The sequence below is a fragment of the Carcharhinus amblyrhynchos genome, chromosome 25 (assembly GCF_965287045.1).
Source record: "Carcharhinus amblyrhynchos chromosome 25, sCarAmb.v2.hapA, whole genome shotgun sequence".
NCBI classification, from domain to species: domain Eukaryota; kingdom Metazoa; phylum Chordata; class Chondrichthyes; order Carcharhiniformes; family Carcharhinidae; genus Carcharhinus; species Carcharhinus amblyrhynchos.
In genome coordinates this window covers 12010451-12034026 of record NC_137348.1, presented here as the reverse complement: position 1 = coordinate 12034026, position 23576 = coordinate 12010451, and the positions used below count along the sequence as shown (strand labels likewise).

At 40.1% G+C, this 23576-nt stretch overlaps 1 protein-coding gene across 2 annotated transcripts in view; it reads left to right on the top strand.

Moving 5' to 3' along the window:
• LOC145358334 (transforming growth factor beta receptor type 3-like) overlaps positions 1-23576 on the top strand; it is a 119127-nt gene that overhangs the window by 16578 nt on the left and 78973 nt on the right. For both annotated transcript variants that reach the window (XM_080212272.1, XM_080212271.1), the window contains exon 3: positions 16682-16854. In XM_080212272.1, the coding sequence (XP_080068398.1) occupies positions 16682-16854 (173 nt within the window). The remainder of the gene's footprint in view (positions 1-16681; positions 16855-23576) is intronic.

Genomic DNA, 23576 nt, shown 5'->3' with positions numbered 1-23576 from the left:
TGCCTTTTGTAGAGGAGATATTTCAGGAACATTGGAGGCTCATTCCTATGAGGAAAAAAGGTAAGATGGGCAAAGCCAAAGCTTCCTGGATGAAAGAAGGGTAAGGTGAAACATGAAAGGGGTGCATGTAACTCATACCACGTTGATGATGCAAGTGCAACCAGGTTGAATATAGAAAGTTCAGAGGGGAAGTGGAAGCAAAAAGAGCACATGAGAAGTTAATAAAAGGTAACTCATCAGCCTTCCATTGACATATTGTGTCACTCTTTGGTGTTTGGTCAAAAGGTTAAAAAAGTTCTCTTCCATGTGATGTTTTTCAAAATACTATGTCAAATTAATGGAGGGTAAAAAATTGCAATTTTTCAAATTTGTTACTGTAAGAATATTACCATAAGCCTGTAAGCTAATGTTTGCATATACAAGTGTGAAAAAATTGTTTGTGTCCTCTTGTTTGTCAGCATTCTAGTCAAGTGAAATTTAAGCATTTACTTAATTTATTAATAATGAATTCCTTGTGCAAGCCACAACGAAAATGTTTTGGCTTCACTATAGATAAGATCTGGCAACCATTTTGCCTTCCAATTGCTTCTTAAGGGAACTTAAGCTTATTCAGCAATTGTAATGTCACAGCCAACTAACACATGCTAAAGACAGACGAAGATAAAAATCTTTCTGTATAGCCAGTTGGGAGACATTTTGCTGCTGCTTGTTGCCAGCCAGTCTCGCTTTTTTTTTCAGTTTTATATTTACATATCTTGTTGTGGTTCACACCCTTGTGACTTGTTTAATGCCACAGTCAGCATTGCCTACTTATCTGATAGTGGTTTAATACTGGTGCTAGATCACTTTACTGTAAATTTAAGAGATAGCATTGCTATTATGCTATGCTTAGTCGTTACTTTTTAAAAATCAGATTTGGAAGCATTCTTAGATTTTGTTCATAAGTTCCAGTTTACTCAAGTTTGCCTTTTATTTAGCTGCATTAGAATAGAATACAATAATGGGGGTAGATATTAGTAAGCATTGCACCTGTTTTCACATATAAAACTTAGCAGTGGGATGGCATGGGACCAATCTCCATTATCAATGGGTCTCTCTGCCAACTACATTAAACACGTTATTTAGATAACCTGAATGGTCACCTGAAACAGATATGGAGTTCCTTGAACATGTAAGCTCATTTTAGGATCCCTTTCACAAACAGGTGTGAAGTGGGTATAGTTGAAATATTTGTCAGTCTTAGATTTAAAATTATTAATTGAGCTAGCATCAACGGCTCTTGATGGAAGAGAATGCCAAACTCTTTTGAAGTTTTCTAACTTCACTCTTGAATGGCCTGGCTCTGATTTTTGAGACTCTCCTTTTGTTCCAGACCGTAGTCAAGGCTTTGTGTAGCTGTTTCAACTTTTTTCCCTTTCTTATTATACCCTCTAATTATAAAGACTGACATTCCACAAGCCTTTTTAACCTATTATATTTTAGTGATCAGCATATATGGACCCTCAAGTTTCTTTGAGTGCCATTATTCCTAGCTTTTCTCCACTTTCTTTCTATTCCAAATCTGCATTGAAATCAGTCTGCTGCAGCTTTGCCTAAACTTAGCAGTGTTTCTGTATTTTTATGTATTTTCTGTGTGTTTATGCCAGTTACTATTCTTTGTGGCATTAGCAAACTTGAATGCATGGCTCACTATTATTACCTAAGCCGTTAATATATAGTGAATAGTTGAGGCTTCAGTAAAGATCATGGTGGGATACTTTGTCATTTAAGTACAGACTTGTTATTCCTACTCCATCCTCTACTGGCTAACCAACTCCTCAATGGGATCAATGATTTGTGCCCAATTCCATGAGTTTTAATTTGCAAACAGTCACTTAAGCGAAAACTTCATGAATATTTTGTGGGTGGCCACATCCAAAGATGTTCCTGCAAATATTCCCTCAAAAATTCAGTTAGGTGTGTTAGATAATTCCTATCCTTTGCAAATGCATGTTGACTCTAAACAGCTCAAATTTTGAATGCTTAGTCGCTTCTTTCTGATTCATTTGGTTCTGAATTGAGCTAAATACTCTTGACCTGATCCCACTGTTCATTTCTTGTTTTATCTGATAATTTCGACCAGTTCACTATCACAGTAACAGTGTTGTTTCTTCTTTCAAACCTAACATTGAGTTTGATTAGATTGTGATCACTGATAGCCATTCTTTTATTATTCATTATTAAATTTAGCATGGCTTGTCCTCTGGGCTCTTGCATCAGTGGTATGGATGCCTCCACAGTGCCAAGCTCTGGGCAGAAGAGTAAACCTAGATTTATCTTTACCACATAAAACTTTACAGCTTGGCAGAAGATCCTTTAACTGATCATGTTTGTGCCAGCTTTGTCCTTTATTCAGAACTGTTCATTTTTTTTCAAGAATGTCATGATTTCTGTTTTGTATACTATAAGCTTACAATAGCAAAGAAAATTTCTAATAAAATTGAGGGAAAAAAAATTAACTTTTTAGGTCTTTGGGCCATCTGTGAATAATTCTTAATTGTAATCCAGCAATTGCTTGGATTTATATGAAACCTTTCAAATGAAAAAATATTCTAAGGTGCTAGTTTTGCAAATTTGGCAGCTATTTACGCACAATAAGTTTCATAACAGTTAAGCAAGAACTACAGGTGTTGGAAATCTGAAATAATACATAAAATTGAAACTTTCAGCAGATTAGGCAAGATCAGTTTATGTCCAAGACATTAACTTATCCGATCCCTTCACAATTACTGATTGCTGAGCACTTCCAGCGGTTTGTTTTTGTTCCTTGCAATATTTAATCCAGTTTGGTGATATTGGTTGAGCTGTGACCAAATCTGATGTTGGAAGCTCTACCACTCTTTGCCCTAGTATTCTGCATGATCTTGAGCAGCAGAGAGGATGAGCCATTCGCTGTCTGTTGAAAAGGTCACTGGAGATCTGTATAAGTAGTGCACATGATGAGAAGTGGAGAAGAAGCAAGATAGAGAATGAAGAGGTGATCAATGTAGAAAAATATGTGCAATGTGAAGTGAGAAAGGAGTTACTGCTTTTGCAAGTGATTGCCTTGTGAGAAGAGACTGACGTGTGTGTGAATTAAAAGGAAAGAAAGGAATGTGTTTTGGGAGGGGAGAGAGATGAAGCACTATGCAGGTGTGGTTCTCTGCTGAATGTTGTGATGGAGAGAAGGGAATTGTTGAAAGCTGTGGGGGAGGGTTAAAAGCTGGGAAGATAGCTGTAATAGTGTTTTCTTGGTCGTTGAATCAGTTTGTTTATGAATGTGAGCTACTGATCCTTTCTGATACCTCTGTCCATATCTGCTTCATTCTGGTGTGCAGGTGCCGTTTTCTTGTTCTCGTTTCCATTACGAGGACTTCCAGGAAGGCATTTGAAAAACACAGGGTAGTCATTTGTACTGCATACTTAAGCCTTTCACAGTTTTACAACTGTGCTTTAGAAATAATTGCCTGCTTTAAGAAAACCATGCGAATTCTGACAAATATTGTGGAAGTCATTCAGGGAGCTAATTTGCAATAAGATTATAAGAGCAACAGTCAGTCCTTTTTAAAATGAAACCTAGGAGTTAAAATTGCTCAGGCTGAATGTGGAGTGAGTGAGGATCCGATGCCCATTCTGACTTCCACATGTTTGTATCTGCTGGGCTAAAGTCAAACCTGTAGTGACAAATGTACATGTGGAAAGAAAATAACAACATAAAAGATATATGAACCATTTTTAACACATATGGCCTTATGAGATTGAGTGTGCAGGGGTTAAAAATAAAGACAGTGTATTACCCTCTACTTGACATTAAAGAACATAAGAAATAGGAGCAGGAGTAGGCCATCCAGCCCCTCGAGCCTGCCCCGCCATTCAATAAGATCATGGCTGATCTGTCGCTGCTCAGTTCCACTTTCCCGCCCTCTCCCCATAACCCTTAATCCCCTCTCCTATCAAAAACCCATCAACCCGCGTCTTAAAAATATTTAGCGAGGCAGCCTCCACCACTCCAACGGGCAGAGAATTCCAGAGATTCACCACCCTTTGAGTGAAGAAGTTCCTCCTCAACTCCGTTCTAAACCGCCCCCCTTTTATCTTGAGGCTGTGCCCCCTAGTCCTACTGTCTTTTTTGAGCGGGAAGAGTCTCTCCACCTCTATCCTATCCATCCCATTCATCATCTTATACATCTCAATGCGATCTCCCCTCATTCTTCTAAACTCTACAAGCCTTACACTCTAATGGTCATAATTTTCACTCCTGGATTTTGGCAGGTCTATGAGATGTGAGCTAGTGGTAGGCAAGACTCTTTTACGTATTACGCCGGGGTTGAGCTATGAGGAGAGGCTGAATAAACTAGGCTTGTACTCGTTAGAGTTTAGAAGAATGAGGGGAGATCTCATTGAGACATATAAGATGATGAATGGGATGGATAGGATAGAGGTGGAGAGACTCTTCCCGCTCAGAAAGGACAGTAGGACTAGGGGGCACAGCCTCAAGATAAAGGGGGGGCGGTTTAGAACGGAGTTGAGGAGGAACTTCTTCACTCAAAGGGTGGTGAATCTCTGGAATTCTCTGCCCGTTGAAGTGGTGGAGGCTGCCTCGCTAAATATTTTTAAGACGCGGGTTGATGGGTTTTTGATAAGCGAGGGGATTAAGGGTTATGGGGAGAGGGCAGGAAAGTGGAACTGAGCCACGACAGATCAGCCATGATCTTATTGAATGGCGGGGCAGGCTCGAAGGGCTAGATGGCCTACTCCTGCTCCTATTTCTTATGTTCTTATGTTTATTTAAAATTCACAATCCAATAATGTCATTTGGATCCTAAATGGACTTTAGTACAGTTCTATATTCAGTGTTTGGTACCTACCTTGCAAGCAAGAGCCGATACCATATAGGAGCAGGCCCATGTCAGGAACATTATTTTAATTCTTTTGGTTCTCAAACCCAAGAGTTTCTGGCTCAGAATCAGAGTGCTGCCACAAGGGCCCTGACCATATTTTTGCCCATTTGGAAGAAAAAATAAGTTCATATGGAGGATACAGATAAAAGTGCCGATTGAGCAGATTTCATCTTCTCTATTAACTTATAACCAGCAGTTAGTATATGTGGTTATTATTCAGCTGAAATGTTTTTTATTTCATTTTCAGTAAGACCAGCAGTGGGGTAATTTCCTAAAAACAGCAAGTGAGCATTTTGCTAAATCCTGCTAAATATGAATCCCAAAAGAATATTTTCAGTTTGAGAAACTGTTGAATATTCTCAGAGTAAGTCTACAGTCAGTTTGTCCGAAAAGTACTTACTGTTTTAGTTGCTACTCTATTAGCTTGTGAGATTGAGCTCTTTGAATACTGCATGCTAACCAATGGTACTGGAGGGGACAGAGAGAGGGTGTTAGATGGTGGTGTGGAAGGTTTGGGTGAAGGGACACTTAAAAATCTAAGGAGAAAGTTTGGGGTATTGGAAAAGTATAGTGATGTGGGTAAAAACAAACCGAATATGATCAGAAGGGACAGAGATTTCAACAAAAAATGTGCAACGGCAAATAAGGCCATTGCAGAGAAAAGAAATAGAAAATAAATTAACGATTCTTTATTTGAATGCATAAAACATCTGCAATAAGTGGCACAAAAAAGAGCAAATTATTTAGATCCATTTGCTATTAATGAAACATGGCTGCATTGTGATCAGAATTGGGAAATAAATATTCCAGGGCAAATGTTTTGGAAACACAGGCAGAATGGCAAAAAGGGGTACTGTTGTAAAAGATAATATCAGGACATTAGTGAGAAAGAATGTGACCTCTGAAGATCATGAAGTAAAATCAGTATGGATGAAATTTGGGAGTAGCAATAGTCAAAACACAGATGGGAATAGTTTTTAGTCCCTGACAGTAGGTGTACCATTGGGCAGAGCATTAAACAAGACATTATTGAAGCCTGTAACAAAGCATATATAACTTACGGGGGACTTTAACCTTCACACATACTGAGACAATCAAATTGGCGAGTTTGTTGTGTGTGTGTGTCTTTCTTTCCTGACCAAGTCGTATATAAGTAAATAAGTTGGATTTAGAAATTTGCATTAGGGAATGCATAGGGCTATGTTTTTACCTGTTAAATTACCTGTTAAATTTCAAAGGGAAATAAAAGGCTTTTACACAGTTTGCAAGTGTGCAAGGGAAGGTTATTAAATTTTATTTGAAAGTGGGGACCAATATGAAAGGGTTTTATATTTAGAAATGCTGAGAATGGAATCACAGGTGAAAAGTGAAAAGGATATTGTAGGAAAGGTGTGAGAGGATTAAAGGTTAGCTACATGAGAAATGCCTCCTTGAAATAGCTGTGCGTTGGGAGAAGATGTGGAATTTTGAATCTGCCATCCAGTCAAGCTGGAAAAGTCTTTGGCTGCAAAAGTCTTGTGTCTAAAGGATTCTTGGATTTCCACAGCAGTGCAGAAGGGAGATTGAGTGATGTACCTTATTAAAGCACAAGCAGCTTTGCCTTTTGTGATAGCATTTGGACTTTTATAGTTAAACATCCATAAGGGAGTGTTACCTGGAGGAATCTGACCAATAAGGGACTGTTTTGGAGGGAATGCTTTGCAAGAGTTTCAACAATTCTAACTTTGTAACTCTAATCCTTTCTTCATGTTAATAAATCTTTTAATTTTTTAAAATCCCAAAAGTGTTACTGGACATGTTCAGTATGTTTTCATTTTCAGAATACAAAAAATGGATGGTGTGTAAACCAAGTTTCCTTCTGCTGTGGAATAACACACTTGCAAAAAAAAAGTCAGGTCTCAGGATTGGGAATGTTTTCGAAACAAACAAAGGGCCACAAAAAGTTTGAATATGAGGGTAAATAAGCTAGAAATATAATAACAGATTATAAGAGCTTTTGTAGGTATATAATAAGAAAGAGAGTAGCTAAGCTAAGCATTGGTCATTTAGATGCAGAGAGGTGAGAAATTATCATGGTGAAAGAGGAAGCAGTGGAAGCGTTAAATAAATACTACGGCCAGGATTCTCCCTGCCCGCTGCACTCTGAGTGTTGCAAGAATCAATGCTGGGGCTTTAGCTATTCGCAGTCTGTCTGTATCAAATCATTACGAAGTCTTAAAACAAAGAAACCAGATGGACCACCCAGCCTCAACCTAGGCACCAGAATGACAACAGAAAACCAAGCCTTGTTGATGTCTGGAGGCTTATGCCAGCATTGGGAGACCTGTCCCACAGACTAATTGAGCAACAGTCTGACATAGTTATACCAAATCATACCTTACCGGCAACATCCTAGACACCACCACCACCATGCCTGGGTATGTTCTATCCTGTCTCACTGTCAGGATTCACCAGAGGAGGTAGCACAACTCCAGGTAAGGAGGGGGTCCTCCACGATGTCTCATGGCATCAAGTCAAAACATGGGCATGTTAACCTCCTGCTAATTACCACCTACTGTTTTCTCCCACACTACTCCCCATCCTTACCCCCATCCAGTTGATGAATCACAAATTCCTTCAAGTTGAATATTACTTGGAGGAAGCATTGAGAAAGGCAAGAATGTGGATGTACTCTGGGTAGGGGATTTCAATATACATCACCATTAGTGGTTTGGTAGCACCATTATGACTGAACTGGCCAGTTAAAAAATTACTAAGTTGAAGAGTAGGTCTGCATCGTATGGTGAGGGAGCCAACAAGAGGAAAAAAAACTTACTTGACCTAAACCTTGCCGATGTACCTGTCATACATGTGTCTGTTCATAACAGTTTTGGCAGGAGTGAGCACCACACAGTCCTTGAGAGGACCGAGTTCCATCTTCACATTGAGAATATGCTCCATTATATTGTGTGGCACTAACTAAATGACTAGATTTAGAATATATCTAGCAACTCAAAGCTGGGCATCCTTGAGGCACTGGCTGATGGCCAGCAGCAGCAGATTTGTATTCAACCACAATTTGTGACCTCATGGCCCAGCATTACTCCCACCCTACAATTGTCATCAAGCTGGGGGATCAATCTTTGCTCTATCAGTGCTGTCAAGTTGCACTTACAGAGCAATCAAAGAATTGCTACAGTACAGAAGGGGGCCATTTGGCCCATCAAGCCTGCACTGACAGCAATCCCCCATAATCCCTGTCACCCCATGTATTTACCCTGCTAATCTCCCTGACACTAAGAGACAATTTAGCATGGCCAATCCATCTAACTTACACATCTTTGGAGTGTGGGAGAAAATTGGAGCACCTGGAGGAAACTCACGCAGACACAGGAAGAGCATACAAACTCCACGCAGTCACCCAAAGCCAGAATTGAACCCAGGCCTCTAGCACTGTGAGGCAGCAGTGCTAATCATTGTGCCACTGTGCCAAGCAATAATTTGTTCACTGATATTGAATTTACACTCCACTCAGGATTACTCAGCTCCCAACCATATTGCAGCCTTGGTCCAAATATGGACTAAAGAGCTGAGCAAAAAACCTAAGATGAGAGTGACTGCTCTTGATATCAGGGTAACATTGGATCAAGTGTGCATCAAGGAGCCCTAGAAGCCATGTGAACCGGGGGGCGGCTGGTTGAGTCATACTTAATACAAAGAAAGATGGTTGTACTTTTTGGAGGTCAATAATTTCAGCCCTAAGACATAACTGCAAGAGTTCCTCCAGATTAGTGTCCTGGGCCCACCCTTATTTAGCTGCTTCAGCAGTGATCTTCCCTCATCACAAAATCGTAAGTAGTGATGTTTATGATAGCACAGTTTTCATCATTTGTGACTCCTCGGATACTGAAGCAATCCATGCCTGTATGCTGGAAAACCTGGACAAATTTCAAGTTTGGACTGATTTGTGCTGCACAAGTGCGAGGCATCTTAGTCTGAAAAGTGCTGAGGCAGGAAAGTGAAGACTCTGACTCAAGAAAGGGTGAATCTTACATAAGTATAGAATCCTCAATTTTGGCGGGGGGGGGGGTCTTGTGTTTCTAAATAGGAATTTAAAAATTTAGCTTTCTAAAATTAATATTTGTATTCAACACATGATGGAGTAACTGTACAATGCTTTAAAGGGCTAAACTAGAGCAGGGCAGGAAGGGATGGACTTGGCCTCCTGCTTGCTTTTGATAAGAGCTTGTTTATGTTATAGGCATTACTAAATATTCTGAGTTGATGGTTTGTACACTTGAGGAAGTGGAGGACAATAGCAATGTACAAAAGATGACTGTAGAGGTTAGTCCTTGGATTGAAAGATTTTATTTAATTGTTGAGTCCTTAAATGCCGTCGTCTTTGGAGACAAATGTCTGTTTTATACACAATAATACATAAAGTAAGTTGAAACATAGTAAGGCTTGCACAAGGATTCAACTTGAACATGGATGGAACAAATTTGAGTTTATTTCAGACCTTCAGAGTCAAAAATATGGAAAAAGGTGAGACTTGGGTGAAGTAAAAGGGGACAGTCGGAGGAGTTTCAAAGCTGCAATAGTTATTGCAGTTAAAATTAGGGTAGGAAGTCAGAAAGGTATGACTGTGCCTTAGCGTTACTTGTGCAAAATCGACAAGAAAAATATTAAGAACATCAGATGTTATTTGGCCCGGCGTCTGTGCATTTTCATTATTACTATTTACAATCAATTTCATCTCTGACTACTTTCTGTGTCACTCACTTTATTTCTCCACTTTTGTCTGCAGGACCTCCATTTTTTCCCCACAGAACATTATCTGTGAAAATTAGTGTCAGTGAAATATTTTTACTAAAGAGGCACCTTTCTGCCCATCCATTAATAACACAAAAATTGGAAATATTGTTTTGTATCATTTTTAGGTCATTTTAAATGTTTAGGATAAAACTTGAAAGGGTGGCTTTGCACTGTTGCAATTGTAAAGTAACTAGTGTTAATCCCAAGCTGAGTACGATCACCTTCTTGATGTGCTACTTGACAGCGTTCAGTTTGAGCACACAGAATTGGAAAGTCACTATTGAACAAGACCAACCGGCCCATCCAATCCATGACAGTTATTAGACTTGTATTGTGTTCCATGCAATCGTAGCTGCAGGAACTGTGGAATTAAATACCTTCATTTTATTTTATACAGATTCTGTTTGGACTTATTTTTCTCTGTGATGCTTAAATCAGTCTCCTGTGGAATAAGAGATTATTTACCAGTAACTATGGAAATTAACGACTGATGAGGGATAACTGATTGCATTCTGCTTGAGTTAGCACCATCTGATGACCACACAGCAGGACTGAAGTGTACCAGTAGCCATTTGAGTGAATCCTGTGTAACTTGCACTTTATTCTACAAAGTAGCCTTTGCTCCAGCTTGATATCCACAGGTAGTAATGACTATAAGACAGCTACTTTGTATAGAAATGAAGAGATCCAGTTTTCTACTTTAATACCATAGACGAATGAGAACCTAAATATGGATGTTAACTCTATTCATTGGGAATGTTACGTTAAAGGAAATAACATTATGTAACTGTCACTCTAATTACTTACATTGTGAAGATTGTACTTCTATTTTTAAAATGTTGTTCGCTTTAAATGTTTTTAACCTCTGAAGGCTTCTTGGCAAACCCTTTTTGAAGATTTAAATGATCTGATCAGACCAACTTAAAATCAACACCGTAGATTGGAATTTATGATAAATGAACCAGATTGGAAGTGGAAATCATAGCCAACTGGAAACCCCTCTGAGCATCATGCCATCAAACGTCAGCTGCTGCAGTTACTTCCACGGCAGCAGTATATGTTGTCATTGTAGCTGTCAGAGTTGTCAAAAAATACTCCATCGTAGTGGGCTCTACTAAAGTACTGATGGAGCTGACCTCTCAGCCTGTCTTGAACAGAGTCCCCTCCATGCTTTATGCAAAGTGTTGAACTGGACTTCTCCTTGCTCTGAGACATTTCACAAGATTTCTGACAGGTTGTTCAGTGCACCAAACATTTTCCATTGTATGTCCGTGGGCCGCCTTCGGTAGCTTGCACTCTTATGCCAGCATCTGACCCCTTGCCCTTTGTTGACTTAGCATCTGTGGAGTCAGAGAAACAAGAAGTAGGCTATTCAGCCCCTTGAGCCTGCTCCATCATTCATTTTGATCATGGCTGATCATCAAAATCAATATCCTGATCCTGCCTTCCTACCACCACCCCCCCCCCCCCCCATATCCCTTAATCCCTTTAACCCCAAGAATTAATATCTCATTTTTACTTGAAATCATCCAATGTTTTGGCCTCAACTACTTTCTGTGGTAGTGAATTCCACAGATTCATCACAAAGTAGGCTCTGGGTGAAGAAATTTTTCCTCACAGTCCTAAAAAGTTTGCCCCTTATTCTCAGACTATAACCCCTAGTTCTGGACTTCCCCCATTGGGAACATTCTTTCTGAATCTACCCTGTTTAAACCTGTTATAATTTTACAAGTTTCTCTAAACTCCTGTGAATGTAAACCTAACGGACTTAGTCTCTCCTCAAATGACAGACCTGCCATCCCAGGAATCAGCCTGATAAACTTTTGCCTTACTCCCTCTATAGCAAGGACATCCTTTCTCAAATGAGGACACCAAAATTGCACACAATATTCCAGGTATGGCCTCACCAATGCCCTATACAATTGCAAATAAACAAGCCTATTCCTATCTCAAATCCTCTTGCTATGAAGGCCAACATACCATTTGCCTTCTTCACTGTGTACTGTACCTGTGCGCTTATTTTCAGCAACTGATGCATGAGAACGCCAAGATTTGCTTAATTTACTCCCATTTCAAATAATTTGCCTCCCTATTAATGCTCACATTTACCCACATTATTTTGTATCTGCCATGCATTTGCCCACTTAGCCTGTTAAATTATGCAGAAGCAGCTCTGCATCCTCCTCACAGCTGACCATCCCAACCAACTTTGTATCATCTGCATACTGATTCCCTCTTCCAAATCATTAAAATATAATGTTCATTCTCTTTGCCCTAGTTCCAACAACCTGTGCCTGGTGACTCAACATGTTCACATTCTTCCTCAAACCAAAATCAACCTGAACTTCAGCTTATTTGATGTCAACATTTGAACCAGTGTATGTGAAAGTTTGATCAAGAGATTGTTTACATATTTATGCGTGTTGCAGTCCTTTCCCTCCAGTGGGATGTTGACATTCTAAACAGCTGAATGAAAAAACAATGTGGGTTAATAGTGGTTTGAGGAAGAGAAGAGAAAAATAAGTGGGTGTCAGAGACATCTGTCATGCAGTGTATGTAGGGTAAAGGAGAAGTCAGGAAAGACAAAGAAGTGTTATGTCTCCTCCAGTATTGCCAGCAGTACAGTCCCCTCTTTGCCCTTCCCATTATAGTTAGGATGCAGTTTTGAATATGGGAAAAGGTGTGATGGGTTGTTTGTCCTTGGGTTGCCTGTTGTTTGTGACCTTTTGCAGCAAGAAAAAATATGTTAGTGAAAGTTTTGTAAGGAGTTTGGAGATTGTGGCTGACCTGGTACAATTACTCAACGTCTGTGACTTGTGAATAAATGATGGTTGCAATAGCAGTAAGTATGTGAGCATGAGGAGAAGGATGTTTAAAGTGTGGCTCAGTGCAAGGCATTGAGATAGTAATGTTAAATTGTAATTAATGAAGCCGAGAGTGGAGCATCTATCATATGGTATTTTAACAATATTCTTTCTTTAAGTAAGTTAGATCATTGATTTTTTTTCTTGTATTTCAGTCTGATTTTCAGGAAATTTTTCTGGTATGAACATCCTCCATATTTTCTCCCACAGTCTCCTAAAAGAAAATAGTATTCTTCCTTATCCTCTCTCTTCTGGATTTACTCTTTTGTGAAGATTCAGAGGGCCTTGAGGCCTCTTCATCCTTTGTTAATGATTTGTTCTAGAACTTGTTGTCATTTTGCAGCTAGTGAGTTCATCCTTTACAACAAGAAAAACGTTGCTTAAGTTTCAGTCTTCTACAAAATTATAACTAAATTTGTAGCAGAAGAATTAGATATTTCACCTCACCTTCATTTTCATACCCATTTGCATATGAATCTATTACATTTTGACATCATATACTGATCCAAAAGTGCATAGAACATCAAAAACAAGGCTTTCCTTGGCCTTCTCCCAGATGATGTTCTTACTTGGACCTCCAGGGTAGATTTATTTTGTCCTGCTGCAAAGTAGTACCTGAAACTAGGTGAAATCCTCTTTCCCCTGTTCTGCTCACAATGGTCACTGCACCCAAATTTTCTTCTGACTTTCTGGTATCTTCAACTAGCTATGCTTGAGGGAGGCATCAACTTCCTTTTTTGCAAAAATATACTTTATTCATAAAATCTCAGAAAGAAACATTGCAAAAAAAATTAAAATATTTATAAATGAGCCTCAACAAATACCACTGCTTCTCCCTCCAGACCTTCTTTGCAAAGGCACATTCTCAAGGAGGCCATCTCTTGCCCACCACCACCAGCTACCACCACCACTTTGAGGGCAGTGTGCAGTGGCACAGAAACTTCATGTGCACAAAGGATCTGACGGAGTGCCCTTCTCACCACCAGCCAAGCTAAGTCTTGGTGTTCATTTGAAAGTTCTGGTGACTTTTAACAGTCTGCTCAGAACCATCCAACAGGATCCACCATCTCCTTTTTTGTCAGCGTCTTGGGGACATTACCTGCAGACCACTGCTTGATGGACTTGTGGTCAAAGGTGTTTTTCTGAACAAATTTTTCCACAAGGAACAGGCAGTACGGCATGGTGCAACTACTTGGGGTATTCCGTGACAATGTGGCCTGACCCATCTTTTGCAACATTGAGAACAGATTGAGTCTCAGTACGTAGTGACACTTGGTGCTTGCATACCAAGGCTACATGCATAGCTTGAGTCACACACAAATATTGCCATCAGGATGAGGACTGAGTTAGGTACTTTTTTTTTCCCCCTCTTATCTGGAGATTCGTGCATTTGTGCACTTGTCCCTTCGGACACGATCCATCTTGGATCTCCAAGTTAACTTGAAGATGACTCAGGTGTCTGCTTTGGCACAGGATCAGGATATGGGCCAGACCTGTGCCACATAACAGCAACACCGCAAGTATCTCACATCTGATGACCAGATTTTTGCCTGTAATGGAGACAGAGCACTGCTCCCACATGCCCAGTTTCTGCCTTTACTTGGCGATATGCTACTCCCAGGTTTTTGCACACAGTCAAGCCACTTGAGTCCCTCTCTTGCGTTTGGAGCACTTTTACGGATGAAAAATCTCTTGCTGTTAGCTTTGATTGATTCCCACCAGAGTGATGGAGACTCAGAGGAGTTTCATGATTCTCCAACTTTTGTAATCCCATTTGCATTCCTCTAGGTTCTCTGGGATCAACAGTTTCACGTTTAGCTTCCATTACCTCGTCTACCATCTGGTTTTCTGGTAGGTGACAATTGACCAATAGGAGGCAGTGGTCAGAGGAACATCAACATGATATCGGTGGACTTGGCTATGAATGCACAGGGTGCAAATGGGAAGACTATCCTGGAATGGACTGACCCATCTGGCATTTTTGCTGTGCTCTGTCTGCAAGGCTGCTGAAGATGTCATGCAGCTTGGCATCTTTTAAGGTATCCATCAGGGTCTGAACGTGGCATTCAGTTTGTTGTTGCCCCTGCAGGAATGTCCAGCTGCACCGATGATGCAGTTGAAATCAACACCCTAAGTGACTAGCCTGGAAGTGGCCAGCAGCAATGGAAGCTGCTCAAGGGCTTCCAACTGCTCATTCTTTAGGACCTGTCGGGATACAAGTCTGAAGAGTGTTCTTTGTACATATCATCTGCAACAAGGAATTGCTACCATCAGCAGAATACCCAGGCCGGAAGAACAGCAATTGTTCCTTCCTGATCAGGATGGCTTGGCTGACCAGCAGCTCGGCCACCATCTGTAGCTGCTGGGGTGTGGTATTCCACACTCCTATAGGAACAGCAGGTCGGCTTTAATGTTGGCCATGCAAGTAAAGTTGGCCACACATCATGAAGTATCTTTAATGGTTTGAATGTTGATAGCTGCAATTCTTAAACTCATTTTAAAAATATATTCTTCTGTCTCAAACTTCTCAACTTCCTTCAAGACAAACTGTAGCATTGCCCAGAATTCTGCATGCATATTCACAGGATACAGAACCTTTATTTAACACAGGCATGCAATATACAGATATTGGTTAGTGTAGCTGGATTTAAAAACCATCACTATTCTGAAAAAATAAAAATTTTACACCAATAATTTCTGAAATTCAAAGTTTATCTGGATTTCCCTAAGTTCCTTTCTCTATCAAAACGACAGTTGCCTTCTGAGCTAAAGAAGGGTGGGAATTTCCTGAGTGTCCTTGGTGCATCAAGAATACTTTAATTATGCTGGACAAGAAGCCTGGCCCTCAGGTTTTTGTTTTTGCTTGACTGCATTTCTGATGCACTATGACCATGTTGTCCATACAACGTTTGCAAAACAAAATTGAAATTTCTGTTGCTTAAATGTGAAAGTTTGAACCACAGTTAACTATTGCAAAATAAGATTTGAATAAATGTGGCTATATATGTTACTTGCCCATTAATACCTAGTTATTTAATTCAATCTCTCAGTATCCTACTCAACTATGAGCACTAACTTTTCAAGCAATCTGACTCATACTGTCCTTTATGGCAACTTAAACGTAAGTGGATATTTTGGATCCGTACAAAGGGAAACCGGAAATATTGAAAATATGCAATTAAAATACGAAAGTCACATTGGGTCCATCAGGAACTATAAAGAGGAAAAATGGGATGTGAAGTTTTGGGCGTGTAACCATCTTAAGACCAATGTTAGGACACGTTTGCTATGAAATTCCAATTCAAAGGGGTAGAACAATGGGGATTCCACCTTTGGCTGTGCTGACCACATTGTCTGATTCTACAATCTGCATTTCAATTGAAGAAAATTCCATTCCGTTGCTGTTGTTGTTGGCTCTGCTTGAATACTGTATGAAGATTCTAAGCTAAACATTGCATTTGAGCTCCTTTACATGATGTTGACAATGTAGTATTCTAACAGAACAGGTTGCAAGCATATTTAAGAAACACACTTTCAACCTTTGATACAAAATAATTTACTGCATTTGCTATTTGCACACTGGATTCAGCTGTCGGAACAAGACAATGAACTGCAAGTTGTGATTGTGCTGCGTGCAGTTGGTGGAATGTGTGCACCCTAACAACGATTATGTTTTGCTGTATAACAGAAAAATGCAGACAGGAAATTATGTCCTTTATCTGTTCATGCCTTAATGTTCATTTTTTTGATGTTGTTCTTGCTTTAAGTTTACATAATAGTGTACTGTTTTGTAACAAATTATATTTTGAACATTCTTATTGCGATATATATTCAACTGGAAATAGCATTCTGATGGATCTTTTCATAATTGTTGACGGTCAGGAAAGAAAATCAATTCATAAGTGCTAGTCATTCTATTTTTTATCAAAATTGATATCATTTTGATCCAACAAATGCAGATTGTATATAATTTCATTCTATGGGTCATATTTCATATGAACTTTGCAATGTTATTAGCTTAAAAATTATTATACCACTCTGAAATAACTCTTCCTCCCATTTATATTTTGGAATAACTGAGTATTACTGTTTTGTGTTCGATAGGTCCTGTGAAAATCAATGAATGTAAAGTTGGAAAAGTTGGAATAAATCATCCTGTTACAATCTCGCACCTTAAACCGCTTAATGTTTTACAAGGCTGTGTATGCAGTGGCAGCTCAACAGCTAATGAAACTGTTTTTGCCATCAATTTGATCCTACCTTCCCCTTTACTTCAGGTATTTAAATTTACACATTTATTCATGGGGGAATATTTTAATAAAAAGATTGAAAAAGGATTTTGTGCCTGTTTGAAAGACTAGTTTTATTAAGCAATTTTGGTCCTAACTGATGATTGCCATAACTTAAACTTGTTTGGAGATGCTAAAACAGACTCCTTAATTGAGGATTGGCACTCGTGTTGACTGGAAACAATTTTTGTGGAACGGTATACATGGGCATTCACTGAAGGCGTGCAGCATACTGACTTTTCTAAGAAGGCCTCCATGCCAAAGTGCTGCCTTTCTCTTGGTGAACTCATGAAGTAAAACATTACAGTACCCACTCTTTTAGTATGAAGATCTTAGAACATGTCCAGAATAAATGTTGATATGTTCTTGAAGTTTTGATTAACTGGGCACAGAATTAGTCTTTCAGTTCAGGGCCCCTTTGCCTCAAGAAGCTATCCAAATCACAACCGTGGATTGTTTCTTTAAATTACATGTTGAGAACTTAAACCACAATAAATGAAACACCATTTCAAATGAACAGTATAAATAATATCAGTACTGGAAGTCTTTCAAACTCCAATTAAATAATTGTAGTAATTAAGTATACAGATATATTGCCACTTTCAGTGCATGTTGATGTAAAAGTACCATTATTACTCGGCCTCAGATTTTTCACCAGAGCCTCACTTCAGTTTGCGATTTTTCCAACAGTAATAAAAATAGATGTGATGTGAAGCTTCATTTTGAAAGTGGTGGGATGCTTCCAGTAGTCCTTTCTAAAGAGCTTCATAAACTTATTTTCAAAGATCCTAAAAGAATAAGAAAAAAAGGCTGTTATCCCTTAACATTTAAAAATTAGCCATGCAGCTTGCGCATGATGCGGTAAACAATATAATTTGAATCTGCTAGTTTGCATTGCATTTCAGGTATGGTATGTTGTATAGTTTTGGTTTAACTGTCAACTAAGTTAGACATGTACTTTTAATCTTAACTTAAAAAACAGATTTTGTGCAGTTACTTTGGAAATAAGATAAAATTGCTACATGCACAGAAAATAATTAGATCACATTCAGTGGGGAGCCATGGGTCAGAGAATTGACACCACACTGTTATAGCCCACTCAAATCTCTGTCTGCATTAAGTCTGGCTGCAAACAAAAGCTCAATGTTAATGAAGTCACCTGCTACACTTTGTGCTTGGCTACTTTTTGAAAAAAATGGAAATGTCTTTTAATTTTGTGTCCTTTTGGTCATCATACATAATGTTCTAATGAGAGAAGTGAATGAAAGCTATACTATTACACTACATTATATAAACAGATATGCTAGACAGATTATAAATATACAAAGGCAGGGCTGATGTCCTATGTCTGGTAAGCACATAGCTGGCAGAGTGCCCAACATAGCACGGAGCCGTCTCCTTTAAAATGGAATTGAAGAATAACGGGAAGCCAGTTTACATAAGCGTAGGGTATGAAAGCAAAGGGAAAAAAATGTTCAAACAGAAAACAATTATATCTGCTAGAAACACAGCAAAAATAGAAACTGCGACCCAATATTTTAATTGTTTTGTGTATGCTGATTTAAATGACCTAGTTTTACAGTGATTTGATCAAAAGAGAATGCCTTCAGATAAAAATTGTACAACAACTTCAAAAACTAAAATGAATAACTTTAGGTATTGTTGCAACAAGGAGCTGGCATAAAATTTCCAAATAACAGCATCATAAAAATAATTACATACAGGAAACATTTGAAAAGGTCATTAAATCACGTGTAAAGTAAGAAGCATTCTATTTTTAAAATGATCATTAAATGCCATACGGGAGAAAAGGTAATGAACAAATTACTCGCTGTTATAGTTTTCTAGCTTGAAGGACGAGTAAGTTAGTGTATCCAACTGCACATATATTTATCTTGATTTTTAACATTTATTTGCATGCTATCCTATATGTACTTTTCAATTCGACATTGATAATGGCATAGGTTCTCCATTCCTAAAGTTCTACAGAAATGAAAAAGATGACTATGTAAAATTTATATTGTGGATCTATTACTTTAGAAACCCCGCTGTAAATCTCCAGTAGCTCATTTCAAGCTCTCCACAGTTCCATCATGAAACTTTCTTTGTCTAATGTTCAGTCTTGGATTTGTCAACCATAATGTTTGACCTTGAGGACCGAAAGGTCAGTGTGGGAGTGGCCTCATTCTGACTTCTGCCTCTATTCTCCAGTGAAGTTTAATGTCACCGTTATCGTATAGACAATCTCCAAAGTCTTCTGGACTCAACATTAAGTTCAACAATTTCAGATCGTAATGTCTGCAGCATTATTTTCAGATGACAGCTAATGGAAATTATTTTACTTTTTTCATTTAACCTCCACTAGGCACATTTTCTTTAACTTATTCCAGTGCCTTAACCTTTTGAGTTGCACTATCATCTCTTTCAGTATTTCCTCTCACCTGCCTTTCATCTATCAGAAACTTTTCTTTTGTTTTCCGTCCCCTTTCCATCTTTTTCCAGCCTTGTTTAACAATGCTATCTTTAAGTATGCTCAGTTCTGATGAAAGGTCATCAACCTGAAAAAGGAGTCTTTCTGCTGGCAGGATCTTCCAGTTCTGCTGAAGGAGATGTCCCCTCCCCTGTGGCAGGTTCCTTGGTGACAGGGTGGGCAAGCCAAGTAGAATGGTCTAAACATCCGTGGGGCCAGAAGATCCTGCTATGTGCGGCTAATCGACAGCTGCCTCTGCCACTGGAAAACACACTGAAAGGGTGGCTGGAAAATCACTCCCACTATTTTTATTTCTCTATCCACAAATGATGTCAAACCTAAATATTTCCAGCATTTTCTGTTTTATCTATATACACATCCTTATCTACTACATTAAGAATTTCCTCAAAAAAATTTGCTGGATTAGTTGGATATTATTTAAGCTTTAAGAGCAAGAGGCTTTACAAATCGTGCTGTTTTTCTATTACAGTCTTTCTGATGAGTTACATTTGTCCAAATGTTGAGTCACTGAGTCTTTTGAAGGCATTGTAGTTTCAGATCATGCCCTGAAATCTTCACTGCAGTGGAATTGGACAACATGCTACAGAAAATCGAGCCTGGCACTGCTGCCGGCTATGACAACATTTTTTCTGAGTGCCTCACTTTGGCCAGCTGCTGGTTGGACCAATTCCTCAAGGTTATCTGCAAAGGAAGATTGACTACCTAATCCTGGCAAATATCTAAAGTCATTGGCCTCTCAAAACCAGGCAAAGACCCAAACTTACCTTCAAGCTACTGACCAACATATTTGCTTCCAGTGTGCTGCAAGGTCTTAGAGTCTCATCTTACAGAGAATAGAGCTAGAGGTGGAAAAAATCTTGAAAGCTGAATAAGCTGGCTTTGGTGCAGGTGAAGTGTATGCGACCAGGTCCTTTACCCAACCATTTTAATTAAAAATGGCTTTGAAAATAACGCCATTACAAACACTCTTGATCTGAATGCAGCAAAAGACATGGTCTGGCACATGGTCTGTGAGTTACTGACGCCATTGAACTATTACTCTGAGATAAATGGTTCAAGGTGCACTTGAGTAATGAGACAGTATGGTGCAGGTGCTCAAATTTTTAAGCACCTCAGTTCTTACCATCCTTAATTGATTGCAGAGTACAGTGCACCAGTATAGTAGAACTCATCCCATCCTAACCTTGTAGATTACCCAGCTCAACAAGCACTGCATATCATCTCAGTACCATCCAATCAACTCTACTCCCCTGACTCCCAGTCCTATGCAACACCCCACCCATCCCGCCCCCTCATAAGAACGGAGATTATAAGGAGAAAGCTCCTAGATGGGGTCCACATCAACCCAAGCCTGCTGCTACACAAGGATCTTACCAATCCATGGCTGTTCTCCAACCATCACACCAGCCTAAATGGCTAGGACTACCACGCCAGTGAATAACAACAAAGATCCTGTGGTAGCAGGAACGAAACCAACACACCTCCATTTAAAAAACACTTGCTCATCTCAGATCCTATAGTCTGTCCAGTTAGCTCAACCTACAGTGCCAGTGTTGGGCATTTCTTAACTGTTTCTGGACTGGCCAAGGCCTTTGTGCAGCAAATTTGCTTAAATGAAACCTTTTGAGGCCTCACACCATGGAAGGCTGGACCCTGAAAAAAGTTCAGTAGAGAGCTCGGAGAGCTCCATCTAGCCACTGCAAAAGTTATTGCCAATATTGGTGATTACTGCACATGTTTAAAAAAAAGGCGGGGTGGGGTGTACTTGCAGGAGGTGGGAGCTGGGGAAATTTGTGCTAGCGCAAGTTGGCTTTCTAATTGCACAAACAAATTTCCTCACCCCTGTCTCAAATGGATTACCCCTTTATTTTTGAACAATGACCTCTCGTTCTAGATTCTCCCATAAGAGGAAATATCCTTTCCACATTCACTCTGTGAATACTCCTAAGGATTTTGTGTTTCAGCCAAGTCACCTCTTGCTCTTCTAAACACCAGCAGAGGGGGTCATGACAGGTGACCCATATGAGAGTTCCAGTACATTGATGCTGGCAACCCATGATGCCATGGGGTGATTACACTGCCGTCAATGATTGGGTGGGGGCTGCTGGTGGTAGTGATGGTACTGGTGGTGGTGTTGGCAGCAGAGCCCCCAAACTGGTGAGAATCACACTTCTGCCCAAAAAAGTGCGTCATTTTCAAACTTGCCCAAAATCAGGTCTGAAACAATCCCATTTTCTTGGTATTCAGCACTTAGGCACAATCGGTTTGGTAAAAGTGTGAAAACTGGGGTGTTCCACACTATTCTTTTGGGTGAGTTTGGCATGCAATAAAGAAGAAAGAAAATTAAAGCACAGGAACAGGTCCTTTGGCCCTCCAAGCCTGCACCAACCATGTTGCCTGACTGAACTAAAACCCCCTACCCTTCTGGGACCATATCCCTTTATTCCCATCCTAGTCATGTATTTGTCAAGATGCCCCTTAAAAGTCACTAACATAACCGTCTCCACTACTTCCTCCGGCAGCGAGTTCCAGGCACTCACTACTCTCTATGTAAAAGAAATCTTCCTCATACATCTCCTTTAAACCTTGCCTCTTGCCTCCAAGTAATTGACTCTTCCACCCTGGGAAAAAGTTTCCGACTATCCGTTCTATCCATGCCTCTCACGGTCTCGTAAACTTCTATCAGGTCGCCCCTCCGTCGTTCCAGTGAGAACAAATCAAGTTTCTCCGATCTGTCCTCATAGCTAATGCCCTCCATATCAGGCAACATCCTGGTAAATCTTCTCTGTACCCTCTCCAAAGCCTCCACATCCTTCTCGTAATGTGGCGACCGGAATTGAACGCTATATTCCAAGTGCGGCCTAACAAAGGTTCTATAAAGCTGCAAAATGACTTGCCAATTTTTAAACTCAATACCCCAGCCGATGAAGGCAAGTATGCCGTGTGCCTTCTTGACTACCTTCTCCATCTGCATTGTCACTTTCAGTGACTTGTGTACTTATACACCCAGGTCCCTTTGCCTATCATTACTCTTTAAGGGTTCTGCCATTTACTGTATATTTCCTATTTGTGTTAGACTTTCCAAAATGCATTACCTCACATTTGCCCCAATTAAACTCCATCTGTCATCTCTGCGCCCAAGTCTCCAACTGATCTATATCCTGCTGTATTCTCTGATGGTCCATGTCGCTATCCACCAACCTTTGTGTCGTCCACAAACTTACTAATCAAACCAGTTACATTTTCCTCCAAATCATTTATATATATATATATTACAAACAGCAAAGGTTCCACCACTGATCCCTGAGGAATGCCACTTGTCACAGCCCTCCATTCAGAAATGCACCCTTCTACTCCTACCCTCTGTCTTTGACTGAATAAGAAGTCTGACAACATCAGGTTCAAGTCAAGTGAGGTTTTGCAAACTCAGGCAAGTCACGGGGGTTAAAGATAGTGCGACATGAACCCAAGATCCCTGTTGAGACTCTCCTTATGTGTGCAGAACTTGGCTATCAGTCTCCGCTCAGCGACTCAGCGCTGTCGTGTGTCATGAAGACCACCTTGGAGAATGCTTACCCGAAGGTCAGAGGCCGAATGCCCGTGACCACAGAAGTGTTCGCCAACAGGAAGGGAACAGTCTTGCCTGGTGATTGTCGAGCAATGTTCATTCATCCGTTGGCGTAGCATCTGCATAGTCTCCCCAATGTACCATGCTTCGGGACATCCTTTCTTGCAATGTATTAGGTAGACAACGTTGGCCGAGTTGCAAAAGTATGTACCGTGTGCCTGGTGGATGGTATTCTCACGTGTAATGATGTCATCCATGTCGATGATCCGGCATGTCTTGCAGAGGTTGCTGTGGCAGGGTTGTGTGGTATTGTGGTACTCTTCTCCTGAAGGCTGGGTAGTTTGCTGCGAACAATGGTCTGTTTGAGGTTGTGCAGTTGTCTGAAGGCAAGAAGTGGGGCTGTGGGGATGGCCCTGGCAAGATGTTCATCTTCAATGATACGTTGAAGACTCCAGAGAAGATGTTGTAGCTTCTCCGCTCCAGGGAAGTACTGGACGACGAAGGGTACTCTGTCCACTGTGTCCCATGTTTGTCTTCTGAGGAGGTCGGTGCGGTTTTTCGCTGTGGCGCAACGGAACTGTTGATCAATGAGTCGAGCGCCATATCCTGCTCTTACGAGGGCATCTTTCAGCGTCTGGAGGTGTCTGTCAC